Here is a 13,417-nt window from a genome sequence, read left to right on the forward strand (position 1 = left end):
CCTAAGGAATTCCAGGCATTGTCACATAGGGAAGAACCAGATTTAAATCCTCCCTCTAACTCTTGGCTGTGTAATTTCAGGCAAGTGACCCAAATACTTAAAGCCACAGTTTCCTCCTCTAAAAAACAGGGACAAAAGTCCCTATCTCACAAGATTACTGTAAACACAAAATGAGGTAGTCCAGATAAAAGCACATGGTCCAGGGCCCAGCCCATGGGAGGAGCTCAATAAATAATAATTTCTTTCCCTTTTTAGTAGGAAGTAACAGAAGGGTAAGTGCTTTGAGAGTTCCTGATTGTTGGGTTCCTGCTGGCTATTAACTGTTAATTCTTTCTCTCCCTTGTGTCCAAAGACCAATATTAGAAACAAGATCACAACCTTAGATCAAGGCCATGGGCTCAATGTCTCCCCACCTCTACCTCCCATCCCCCATTCCCTGCTGTTTAGTTGAGTGAGGCTTCAGGGCTTGAAAACTCTGCCAATGGCTGCCTTCTTTGTTCCAAGCGCAGCAAGAAGGACCGAAAGTAGTCCACAGGAAAAGAGATCTGCTATGGGGGGTAGAGGGGTAGAGAAAAGGGCCAGAGGCTCCAGAAGCATAAGAGGTGGACACAGAGACACAGACTTGAGAACCCCAACACAGCTTTATTAACACTCCAAGCCAACACCAACAATCTTTCCAAGTGTGAGGTCCCAGGGGTGAAGGGTCAATGGGGCAGGGCCTGAAGGTGGGGTTTGGCGCTCAGGGCCCCTGAGTTACTCATTACTCAATAAATGATGCAAGATGATAGCCCCATGCTCTTGCCAGTGGCCCTGTGGGTCCCCACCTGGCCTTAGCCGTTGCTCCCGGTGGAGCAAGGGGAGCTTCCATTGCTGTCTGAGGACGCTGGCAGAGGCTGGCCCATCCGATCCACACACCAGCAGGGACCTCGGCGCTGCCCTTGGGAGGAGCGGCACTGGGGAGAGAGGCATATGGACCAGAGGTGAGGCCAAGGCTCCAGCGGGAGAGATGGGAGGGGTTCCATGATGGGAGGGGATGACGTGTGGACTCCTATGTCAGAGTATGCAGAAACATCTGAGAGTTTTCAGGACTGTAAGGCCCGCCGGGTTCCCTTCCCTTGCTTCTCCTCTTCTCCACCCACAAAATTGTGCCATTCTTCTAGGCTAGAACAGCAGTTCTCAAAATGTGGCTCCCAAACCAACAGCATCAGCATCACCAGGGACAGAGTTAGAAATGCAAATTCTCCGGCTCTTTGTGCGGGCTCAGCCACCTGTGTGTTCACTGTCCTCTAGGTGACTCTGATGTGCCTCACATTTGTGCACCTCTGAGTTAGGCAGTCTAACTCCGCTACTACAGTGTGTGATTGTTTAGTCTCTGTGTAGACCCTAAAGTTGGGAGATCCTTAAAGGCAGGAACAATGTCTTATTTATAAAACTATATAAGAACCCCCCTCCCCAATTCCTGGTAGGAGCCTGTACTGATGGACCAAGAGGAGGAGAGGAGTGGCCTTACCTGCCGTTTCCGGTAGAAGCCCCGATGGTCACAATTAGGCACGTAGAGGGTGTGAGCCCCCCGGTAGACCTCAGTCTGAAGTTGCTGCAGCACTGAGTCCAGATGTTTGCGGCACGGACCCTGGGGAAAGGGAGAGCAGGCAGTTTAGAACCACTTCAGCCAAGCTCTACTGCACAGTCCGCTGGCCCTACCAGGACTGACTTGAGAGACTTCTCTGAGCCCAAGAAAGCAGTCTCAGGTGGGCATCTCCAGGGCTCCCTACCCCTCCTGCTCCCTGCCAGCCTCAAACTCACCATCTCGGTGTCTTGGATAGCTCCAGGATTGGGCCTGGAGGGAGTAGTAGAGGTCCCTGGGTTCCTCTGCTGGTCTTTGCGATTCACATCCTGTTGACGAGTAGTCCCCGTTTGGGGTTTACTCTCCTTAGGATTTTCCCCTACAGCCACAAGAGGATGGGAGAAGAAGAGGCCAGAAATCAGTCAGATGTCAAAGACCAGAGCCAAATGGAAAAGAGCCTTGCTCACCCCCTACTCGCTGAAGTGGGTGGAAGAGAGGGAATTTGGGGGGGTCAGAACCTGGCTCTTCCCTTCCCTTCTTCCAGCCTCACCTTCTTTCTCTGGCAAATGGTATTATTACCTTTACTGACAATATCCCTAGACAAGTTTTACGGTTTATAAGGAAGAAGCGCTTTGAAAAGCAAAAATCGGGAACAAATACAAATACAGTAGTTGCCCCACATCTGTGGTTTCAGTTACCTGTGGTTAACAGAGGTCTGAAAATATGTGACAGAAAATTCCAGAAAAAAACAATTCATAAGTTTTAAATTGCTGGCTGTTCTGAGTAATATGTTGAAATCTCACGCCCTCTTGCTCTGTCCCGCCCAGACAGGAATCATCCCTTTGTCCAGTGTTGCCTTTTAAGTGAAAAGGTGAAAGTTCTTGACTTAATAAAAAAGAAAACATATCTAATGCTGAGGTTGCTGAGATCTACAGTAACAAAGAATCTTCTATCTGTCAAATTGTGAAAAAGGAAAAAGAAATTCATGCCAGTTTTGCTGTCAAACCTCCAACTGCAAAAGTTACAGCCACAGTGTGTGGTAAGTGCCTAGTTAAGATGGAAAAGACATTAAATTTGTGGGCGGAAGACGCAAACAGAAAATGTGATGCGATTGAAGGCAATGTGTTGCCACAGAAAGCACTGAGCTTATATGAAGACTTCAGCAAGGAATCCCTTGAAATAAAGTGACACCTACACATTTACTGAAAGTAAGGGATGGTTACACAGATTCAAGAATAAGTTTAAACTGAAAAATATAAAAATTACTGGAGAGGCTGCATCTGCTGATGAAGAAACTGCTGCCACATTTCTGGCAGAGTCGAAGAAGTTGTTTAGGGTTTGGCTCTATCTGCAGTTTCAGGCATCCACTGGGTGGGTGGGTGTCTTGAACCTTATTCCCCCAGCGGATACACTGGGAGGCCTTGGGTTTGGAGTGAAAAGACCTGACTGTTCCACAGAAGGCCAACAGGGGGTGCACCAAGGCAGGGAGATGGGGCAGAAGAGCAACGGATGTGGAACTGGTCACAGGGACCCAAGTGGAACGTGTGTCCCTGCTGTGACCTGCTGTGACTCAGCCCACCTCTCCTGGGCCTGAGCTGTGGTTACTTTGGGGGCAGCGGGGGCCTCTCTTTTCTGGTTCCCTGTGTCTCAGCCCAGTTCAATTCCAGTGGTCCCAGAGCATGTGAGATTCTGAATGTACCATTCTGCCCTGGATGGGCAGAGGGCAGGTTGCAACAGTGCGGGGAATAAGGAGCTTCCAACCTGCAGTCTGCTCCTGGCTCTGGAGAAGATTTACACACGGTGTCTGGGGTGCCTGGGGTGATCTCAGGATGGCATAAAGTGAGGAGATAAGTCAGGGCATCAGGGCAGGAAAAGGCAGGGAGGGGAGCATGCACTGCTTGGAATTCACCCAGCTGTAAAATTAGATATTGTGACCGCTGGAAAGATCATTTCTCCCCCTCTGTGCCCAAAGCAAGCTCTGTTCAGTTCCCCAGACCTCAAACCTAGACAGTGCTCCCATCTGCCTATTACTCACAGCTGGAGCCACTTCCTCTGTAGGAGTCTGATCCTCTTCCCTCCACACTCCTTAGCCCTTGCCCCTCATTCCCTCCATTTGGCACCCTACCATGACCATGCTCCCACTGTCTCCTCTGGCCCACCTGGACCACTCCTTTTAGGAAGAACCCTTAGCAGCCTGGACACTTGCATTTGAGACTGAAAGAAACTGCAGGTTAATTCCCTATTCCTTCACATGGAAGAAACCAGGGAGATGGGGCCGAAGAGCAACCGATGCAGCTCAGATACCCCTGGAGGGGGAGCTGTTTGCATTTCCTGCCCTCCCCATCTCCCTGCTGCCCCCCGTTTTTGGGGTTCTGACTCACTTCTGTCCCACCCACTCAATGACTCAGCCTTCTATTCTCCTCCCTAGGGTGGGGTGGGTAGAGGGTTCTGAACAGCTTTAAATCATCACTCTGATGTTGCAGATTCTTTCTTTTCCCACCTCTCACCCCATTCCCCAGGGGCCCCCAGCGCCTGCCCTCTGACCCTAGTCTAGTCTGAAATAACTCTAGGTTTGGGGAATCTTCGGTTCTAGACCTCATGTTCAGGTGCTCTGGACACCCTGATATTAAGAGAGGAAGAGATATTTCTCAGGGTGTGCGGATTTGGGAGCTTAGGGTTTCCTTCCCTCTTTCTTCAAATGGAAGCTGAGAACATCTGAGTCCTTTTTCCAGCTTGGGGGTTTACGGCTGAAGGAGTTGGGCCTCCGTGGCATATGACGTGGCTCTAAACCCCTCCATAACCCCGTCCCTTTCCCCTCAAGACAAATGATAGAGGAAGCAAAGAATGTTGAGAACTCAGACAACTCCCTGCCTTTTCCTCAGGACCTAGCCTCACTCCAGCCTTCCAGCCGCCCCCGCACTTGCCCCTTCACCTCTCTAACGTGGCCCCCAGGGCTGCAGAGAAGTGTCTACGGCAGGACCTCGCAGGGCTACCCGCGCCCACCTCTTCAGTACCCTGCCTGGAGAGTAGCGGGTCTCACATGGGCGGGGCAGGGGCGGGGCGCGGACTCACCCGAGGGCGTGCGGGCCCGCCGGCAGCGGCCGCGGCCCAGCAGCAGCGCCCGCAGAGGCGCCTCCTCTTCCTCAGGCGGCTGGCATTGCAGTCCTGGGGCGCAGTTAGGGGTGTAGACCCCGCACGGCTGCCCCTCCCTCCTGAGGCAGCCCCCAGCTTCCGCACAACCCTCAGCCGGCAGCCCCGCATCCTCCTCCACGCACTCCCTTGGACAGCCCGCCTGCACCCCCTGCCCGCAGCCTGGGCACCGTGCCAAGGCGCCTCCTGGGCGGGCAGCGAGCAACAGAGTTAGCAGCAGTGGTGGCAGAAGCCTGTGAGGGGTCATGGTCAGCATTTTTGCCCCGTCCACTCCTCCCAGAGCAGTCGTAGCGCAGCTGCTGCCCGCCACTGCCTTAAGTAGCCTCCGGTCAGAGGCCAGGCCCTTTAAGAGCCAGGTGAAGGAGGGTGGGAGGAAAAAGGCAGAGGCATTCCCTAAACTGGGTGGGACTGGAGAGGCCCGCCCCACCTGGGTCCTCCCCACTCTTCTCTACTCCCTCCCTTCCCGGTTTCTGTTTACTTTCCAAATTACTCTGATTTTTCTTGCTTTGTTCCCGGGAATCTCGCCCGGAATTTGGGAGCTGGACAGCTGGCTGGAGGAACTGGAGGGTGGAAAGCGGTGGAAGGAGGAGAGGACAGAAGTTGGGATGAAGAGAAAACCTGAAATCCAGTTCGTGTGTAGCTGCAGGGGCATGCAGGGGCTCCCGTGGGGAGTGAGAAGATGGCAGTCTACAAGTGGACAGAGAAGAGATTGTGCGTGGAAGTCGTGAGAGGGCTGGGGGTGAATGAAAAGAGGAAAAAGTCCGAGATGATGGATAATGGAGTCTTGGGAGTACCGACTGCTCCTGGGAGAAAGTAGGTCAAGGGCAAAGAGAGGAAGAGTAATACTGAGGGAGGAGCAAGAGAAAGTGTCCCCGAAAACGAGTGTCAGGGGGGCCAGACTGGGTAAATCGATAGAAAGGGTTGGGAGACAAGGTGCGGAGGCACACCTTGAATGAACTGTTGGAAACCTTAGCATTATGGCGGAGTCAGGAGAGTCTGGAAGGATTGCAGAGGGGTCAGTGTACATGGGTGAGAACCTGGGAGGCAGGGACAGGGAAGGGGGAGATTGGCCAGTTGAAATTATAGGGGTGGAACAAAGTCAGAGGAACCCATACTCTTGGTGCTTAGGAACAGTGGTCAGAGAGCAAGACACACCCCCTAACTTCCAACCTCAGTCTTTCATTCAGGTCAGCCTACCCTCCATTCCTCTCCTTTCCCAGAACCTGTCCACCATCCCACCCCCACCCAGTATCATCCAGTGAATTATCTGTATTCATCACGTTGTGCTATGCCCAGGGGTTGTCCGAAGGTGGCTGAGGGCCCTCATTACACAAGTCTGTCTCTTCACACCAGCATTACTCTTCCCCAGGGAGTGTCCCACCCATCCCCAACACTTCCAGCCCAGCTTTCCTTCCTAGAGGGAAGAAGGACCGTTGCCTTCAGCAACCCACAACGCCAGGCTCTGGGTTATGCAATAGCCATCTCATTCTTTCCTAAAACAAGGGTTCTGGGCAGTGAATCAGTTTAAATTCTGGGCCCCCAAGCAAGAATGTCAGCAAGAACTTCCTGAACTTTTAGGTAAATATGAAATAAAAGAATGGCACTCCCAGCACCCACTCCCCCAACCGCTACTCTGGGACCTTAAGACCTGCATTTGGGGAGTAGGGTCTTTCAGCAGCAGCCCCGAGATTGGACAAGTGGGGAGGAGGGGGTTTGGGAGTGTGGGAGTGTGGGAGCGGGCAGCTCTCCTCCACCCTGTGAGGCTCTGTGATCTTCTGACACAAGCTCTAACCCCAGGGTGGAGAGCTCTGTCCTTTCCTCAAACTCTTATCACTATTTATTTTGTCCTGCACATGGTTCTGGCTAGAGCTTTTCTCCTGGGCTTCAGCAATCCACTCCTGAATAAGACAGGGCCTGTGGGAAGTTGGGATGGGGATCAGTTGGCTGTGCTCCCTGCAGGATCTCAGTGTGATTTTAAAAATATGTTTGTGCTCTTCCTTGGTAATTTATATTGCAGAAAAGCCTGGTCCTCTGCTAGCCTCTCACACCTACCACTCTCTTCTTAATATTCTCTCTTCAAACTCTCCCTTCCCTCATCCTACACTGCCACCACCGCCCTACAGATTTAATGCTTGCACCTCCCTAGCTTGGTCTCTCCCGGAAGTCTAAGCTTGGTTACACGATCCAGTACAGCTCACCACCCCAGTACTGCACTTTCCTTTTCCCCATTCCCCCAACATGGATGTCCAGAGCTTTGCATGATTGGTGCTGGGGTCTAACCAGGCTCTTTCTTGCAGACTGAGACTCATGAATTCTGCTTCTTCTCCCGTAGGGATACCCTCCACCTCAGCATCCAGAGCAGGGATCTGAAGCACAGTGGGCACTCAGGATGTAGTGTGGGCCAAGGTGCAAACCCATGGGAATTTGTCTGGCTTCTGTGTGAGAGGAGTTTGCTGAAAGCTTCTGCCAGAGCTGTGAAAAAGCTAAATAGCTTGGGCTATAACTTAGGCTTTTCCATAAATAAACTCTGCTGGGATTCCTCCTCCTCTTGCACATTACACTCTATCCTCCTCATTGCTATATTCTGCATCTCTCACGCCCAGCCCCTCCCTCCAAATCCATGGCACTGTCAGGTGCTGACTTCCTTTTGAGAACAAGGCTGTAAAGGAGGGGGCTTGCCAGTACCCTTTTGAGCTTCAGTCTGAGGAAAGACAAGTTGTGACATAGTCCATAGATTAAAAAAAACCCAGAGAGGAGGACAGTGATCACATCATGACATGGCCTAAGTCTGTAAGCCTGATGGGAACTGTTATGATGACCTCAGCTGGTCTCCAGCCTTCGTTTCTGCCATGAATTCCACACACAGCTTCCCAGTTGTCCTGCTGAGGCACAGTCCTGCTTGTATGACTCTCTTCCCCAAAGGCCTTTTGTGGTACTCCGTGTCTACCCCCCTACGCCTCATAGAACCCATCTGGCATTCATGGCCCTGTGGACAATGGCCCTGGAAGTGCACCATCTTCAGCTAGCTGGTTGCATCACCTTCCCCAGAACCCCTGGCAGTTTCCCATCTCTGGGCCTGAACTGAGATAAGGGGAAATGAAGGTGTAGTATAATTGGTGCTCCGAGGTAATTACTTCCCCTGGACTCTAAGCTTTTAGCTCACAAGGACTAAACCCTCCCTACACTCCCTTTACCGCAAACCAAATTCTGTCACCTCTTCCCTACCTGCTCAGCCAGCTGTCTGCCTTCTTCTGAATTCACCTCCATTATTGTGTTACTATCTTACATTTTTGTTCATTTTTTTTATATCTTATTTTTCCAGTTACATTGTGAGTGCTTTGAGATTGGGACCTCATACTTTCTTCATCTCTGGGCCCCCAGCTTCCAGCCCATACAAGGATTTGGAATTGATACAAGTAAAGGTTAGTGTTTTTGGTGGGAGCAAAGGCAGTCTTGGGGGAGGGCATTGAGAGGTGAAGGGAGCTCCTTGCAACTTTCCTAAGGCTCCTTCAGTATTAAATACTTCTGAGTGAGCCCAGCCCTCCCCAAGGGTGGTCTTGGCCCTCCCACCTCTCAGCTCCTCCTCTCTCTTTTCTCTTTTCCTCCTTGCTCTCAGAGTAAAGGTCCAAGAGTTAAGAGGCCCAGAGTGTGTTCAGGGTTCAATAGAAGAAGGAAACTGGGCCTCAGGATAAATCAAAGAAGGCTTCCTGGAGAACAGGTCTTTACCATAGAGCTTGGGAGAAGAGATGGGTATGGGTATGGAAGTGGAGGGCAGCTCAGATAGGAAAGCACATCTTTAACAGATACGAAGATAAAGGAGCAAGGAGGGCAGAATAGTGTATGTGTGTATACGTGTGCATGATATGTATTTTGTCTAGATTCCCAGGATCCCAATGATATCAGAGAAAGAAGAGCTGGGAAAGGAGCAAAGCAGTGTTCTAGACAGGGCCGGACTCAGCCAGATGGCTGTGAGCTAGGAATCACGGGTAGACAAGAAGCAGTGACTGGGGATCTGAAATTTGCTCTTTTTTTTTTTTTTTTTTGTAATTAAATGAATACAAGTATATTCAGTAGAGTCATAGAGCATCTATTTATGTGGATGTAACATAAGTAGGGAAAAATTGTGCTCTCAGGGAGCTAAGAGTTTATATCTGTCCATCCCCCTGACACTTATAAAACACTTAAAAAATCAACCAGCATACTAGAATGTAGACTGTAACAAATGAATCTAACTGTATTATACATTTACTGCATAAACACACTGCAGGGGGTAAGAAAAAAAGGTGCTGACCTAAGTAACTTTGGAAAAACAATGGTTGACTAGAAACTATAAGTCTAAAGATAAAAAAAGAACAGCATATTCTACATAAACACTGTACTCTAGTTGATAATTTCTCTCATGGGCTAATGGGTTACAAATTTGTGAAACTGCTTTACATATATACTGAGGTTGATCAAGTAAGTAATGGACATTGGGAGAGAATTTACAGATAAGCAAGGGGGAAGGCTAGTATGAACCCTGTGGTACTTGGTTAGAATCTGAGACATCAGTATGAACTCATGTTTTACACACACACACACACACACACACACACACACACACAGAGCTAGATACAGAAACAAATATAGATATGTGTATATACATGGTTAGCATAACACGTGTATTACCTTCACTGAGAGGGCCCAGAAGCAATGACACCCCAACAGTGGTGAATATTCCTAGAACTTCGATCTTGGTTTCAAAATACTATTCTCCAATAAAAGGAAACAAAATTCCTTACAGAAACAGCTGATTCTAGGTCTAGGGCAGGGAAATTTAAGATAAGCTGGAGCATCTTATAGAACCAGAAAGTAAGGAAGCACTCAAAAAAAACAAAAGGGTGGGAGGATATGAAAGAGACATAAGAACTAATCTGAAAGAGCTCCCACTAGTCAAAGCTGAAAACAATTTGAGCAACAAAATAAATAACATTATATTGGATTAAATAAGGTACGAAATAAATATATATGAATGCATACGGATTGTATTAGTTTGCTAGGGCTGCTGTAACAAAGTACCATAAATTGGGTGGTTTAAAACAACAGAAATTTATTGTTTCACAGTTTTGGAGGCTAGAAGTCCAAAATCAAGGTGCTAGCAGGTCCACGCTCCTCCTGAGACTCTGAGTAGAACATTTTCTTGCCTTTCTCTAGCTTCTGGTGGTCACTATCAATTTTTGGCCATGTCCTGAGGTGAGGATATAGAAATAAGTAAGACATGTCTCCTGCTTCCAACAAGATCACAGTCTAGTAGAGCAGGGGACCCCAATCCCCAGGCCATGGGCCGGAACTGGTTTGTGGCCTGTTAAGAACTGGGCTGCACAGCAGGAGGTGAGCAGCAGGCAAGCAAGCGAAGCTTCATCCATATTTGCAGCCACTCCCCAGCGCCAGCATCGCTGCCTCAGCTCCATCTCAGATCATCAGGCATTAGATTCTCATAGGAGCACTGGTCCCTGGTGCCAAAAAGGTTGGGGACCGTAAGAGGGTGGTCACATGAACTATTGATAATAATAATAATAATAAAAACTTACATTATCTAATATATGGTCACATGAACTATTGATAATAATAATAATAAAAACTTACATTATCTAATATTTTCTATATGCCAAGAACTGTGCTAAGCCCTTTACATTTAATCTCCACTATAAATTTATAAGGTGGGTGATTTTATTATTCCCAATATTCTTTCTATAGGAGAGTGCTAAGGTTTAAAAAAAAGAAAGAACTACTGGAGCAGGGATTTGAATCTAGATCTCACCTGAGCCCTCTATGACTTGCCTCATTGTCGCCAGCCTCCTAATAATTTGGGGGCATGTTTGTTGGAGGTCTTTGCTTAGAAACATCTGCTGGGCAAATCCATTTCCAAAAGGCCTCTTCATGGGCTATGGATTACACTCTCAAGGGCTTTTAATATGATCACTTAGTCTGGGAAAAGGGCCATTTCACAGAACATCTGTGGTTAAATTCTGAACTCTTAATATGTTGCCATGGCTGAAATAGCTATTAGAATAGTAAGCAACAGAAGGAAGAATATGAGAAATAATCATAAGACATTTCCGAGGCTCCTAATGGAAATTTCCACCTATCATTATTTCTAACTCAAACTATCTGAAACCATACTTATCATCTCCCCCCACAAAACATTCCTCGGCTTTTATTTCTTTATTTTTTTGCCACTGGTCTCATCACTCTCTCAATTTCCCAGTCATCCTCCACTCTTTTCTTTTTCATGAAATTACTCATTCCTGTTGGTTACTCCCTCCTAATGGTTCCCCCATCTGGTCTTAAAATATTTCATTTCCATGGCTTCTGATGGTTTGGGTTCTCATTGTCTTTCACCTGAACCATGATGATAGTTTCCTATGGACTGCCCAGTTTTCAGATATGATCGACTCTGTACCCAGTCTATTCTTTCTGAAATGAAAGTAGAGCATGTAATTTCCTCTGTTCAGAAATCTTCAATGGCTCCCTATTAACTCTAGCAGCAAGTCCATATCCTTGGTTTTAAATCCACTGGTTCTATAACTCTATTATTACCCGACAAGAACTACCTACCCCTTGACGAAATATGCTGTTTGAATTCAAACATCCGAACTTTTGCTCATAATTACACTCTTAAACTTCTCCTTCTTCTCTAACCACATATTCTCTAATTTTTATTATCAAGCTCTGAATGTAATTGAATAAGTTTGTTTACCCTAATCTCAAGGAGCTCACAGTCTCTGGAGAAAACAGACAAGCAAATCAACAATGACACTATATAAGAATAAGAAGGATCAAGAGCCAAGTGAACACAGAGGAAGTAGAACTTAAGTTTGCCTGGAAGAATCAGAGAAGGCTTCACAGAAGAGGTGGTACTTTGGTTAATTCTTAGAGAAGCAGAAGTTTGTGAGGGAGAGGACTTGAGAGAAAGGCCTCTAGGCAGAGGGAGCAGCATTTGCCTTTAACAACCACGTGGCTGTTTATCATGTGCCTCTTCTTAATACCTCTTATAGTTTGTCTTGTACTTCTAGCAGCTTTTCATATACTATGTCTTGTCTACTTTTAACTGGCTTATGAACACCTTTAAAATAGGGGCCATATCCTCTATTTTCCATCTATAAAATGGAAGTTGCAATACTTACTTTACAGAATTGTTATGAGTGTTAGGGATAATTCATGTGATGTACATGGTAGGCACTCAATTATTTATTTTTCTGTAATGAATGAATAAAGTGTCTAACTTATTTCTTGGCCCACACTAAGGTACTCAGTATTTGTTGATGAATGATCTTACCCTGCTTCAAAACTGTTGTGTCTACAGCTGGAAATATGTGCTTTAGAAGGAAGGCCTCATTGGACTGGAAGAGATGCAGGGAAAGGCAATGTTTCAGCAAGGTGGGCTACCAGCCTGTGAGCACTAACCAAACAGATGAAGGCTCTCCAATCTGAAGAGGAGACAGAGATATTCAGATTTGACCCAAGTTCACTGATTGCTTATTTATTTTTTGCATAATTCTCACAATGTTCCATTATTATATCAAGATAAGAAGAGATATCAGAGAGGTTAAATGCCTTACCAAAAGCCACACAGCTAGGTGGTGAGATACACTGAATTTCAAGTTCAATGCTCTTTTCACTTCAACACAAAAACTTCCATGATGTAGAAAAACATTAAGACTTTGGATAAATTAAATACAGACGTTTTTTCCCCTCTAAATTCTCTAAATATTCAAACCACATGTGATTTCTAGAGCCAGAGAGAGGTTGTTTTAAGGCAAATAAAAGGAAGGATAGTCTTATGTTTGGGGCGGTGTGGGAATAAACAGAAGAAATGTATTATTATGAAAAACAGCACAGACTGAAAAAGAAAGAAGTTAGAAAAAATTTAATAAAATCATAGATAAAAGATGCCTGAAAAGTCATGAAAAGATTAGACTTCCTCTTCTCCCTCTTCTTGAACTGTAAGACTACCCCAAGCTTCTTTCCAAAGACAACCTGGGGCTGTTTGCGGTTTCGGCAGGCCAGCTATGCCCTCCCATAGCCTGTCTTTGGCAAATCTGTTGAAGAAAGTATTCTGGGCTGTAATAAAACACTGGTTATAATAAATATTTATTTTTCCCTCCCTAAAATTTTGTCCTGAGAGTCTAGAATTTAATATTAGACAATCAGAGTAAGTTTAGAGAAATAGCAACTAAATTTCATACATCAAAATCAAATATATGCAAAATCAATATACAGAAATTGATTGCACTGTATTTTTTAAATTAAGTTTATTAGGGTAACATTGGTTAATACAATTATATAATTTCAAGTGTACATTATAATTTGACATCTATATATTCTATTGTGTGATTACCACTCAAAGTCCAGTTTCCTTCAGCTACCATATATTTGATCCCTTTTACCCACTTTACCCTCCCCCAACCCCCCTATATTTGACCTCCTTTACCCCGTCTACCACTCCTCTCCTCCCCAGCCCCCTATCCTCCGGTAACCATTAGTCCATTGCTCATGTCCCTGAGTCTCTGTCCTGTTCATTTGTTGCTTTTAGGTTTATATTCCACATATAAGTGATATGTGATTTTCAACTTTTTCTGTCTGGCTTATTTCACTTAGCATGATTATCTCGAGGTCTATCCAGGTTGTCACAAATGGCAGTATTTCATCTCTTCTTATGGC

The 13,417-nt window shown here is 46.6% G+C and overlaps 1 protein-coding gene and 1 long non-coding RNA gene across 2 annotated transcripts; one reads left to right on the plus strand and one right to left on the minus strand.

Moving 5' to 3' along the window:
• Positions 1–622: 622 nt before the first annotated feature.
• On the minus strand, positions 623–5,102 carry IGFBP6 (insulin like growth factor binding protein 6). Its single transcript, XM_006904544.3, has 4 exons — positions 4,637–5,102; positions 1,804–1,943; positions 1,511–1,630; positions 623–953 (listed from the first exon to the last, which is right to left on the minus strand). Exons 1-4 carry the CDS (start codon positions 4,968–4,970, stop codon positions 831–833), a joined length of 717 nt encoding a protein of 238 aa, XP_006904606.1. The 5' UTR covers positions 4,971–5,102; the 3' UTR covers positions 623–830.
• Positions 5,103–5,248: 146 nt separating this feature from the next.
• On the plus strand, positions 5,249–13,011 carry LOC112478151. Its single transcript, XR_003045715.1, has 3 exons — positions 5,249–5,527; positions 8,037–8,136; positions 12,060–13,011. It is a non-coding gene; the product is annotated as an uncharacterized LOC112478151 (long non-coding RNA).
• The last annotated feature ends 406 nt before the right edge of the window (positions 13,012–13,417 follow it).

This window comes from Pteropus alecto, unplaced genomic scaffold (genome assembly GCF_000325575.1).
Source record: "Pteropus alecto unplaced genomic scaffold, ASM32557v1 scaffold220, whole genome shotgun sequence".
NCBI classification, from domain to species: Eukaryota; Metazoa; Chordata; class Mammalia; order Chiroptera; family Pteropodidae; genus Pteropus; species Pteropus alecto.

Excerpts from the sequence above, each read along its gene's own strand:
- IGFBP6 (XM_006904544.3), bottom strand. The coding sequence starts at position 4,970 with ATGCTGACCATGACCCCTCACAGGCTTCTGCCACCACTGCTGCTAACT. Across the intron at positions 1,631-1,803 it reads CTATCCAAGACACCGAGATG|GGTCCGTGCCGCAAACATCT; the intron begins GTGAGTTTGAGG and ends CCCTTTCCCCAG. Across the intron at positions 954-1,510 it reads GCTTCTACCGGAAACGGCAG|TGCCGCTCCTCCCAAGGGCA; the intron begins GTAAGGCCACTC and ends CTCTCTCCCCAG.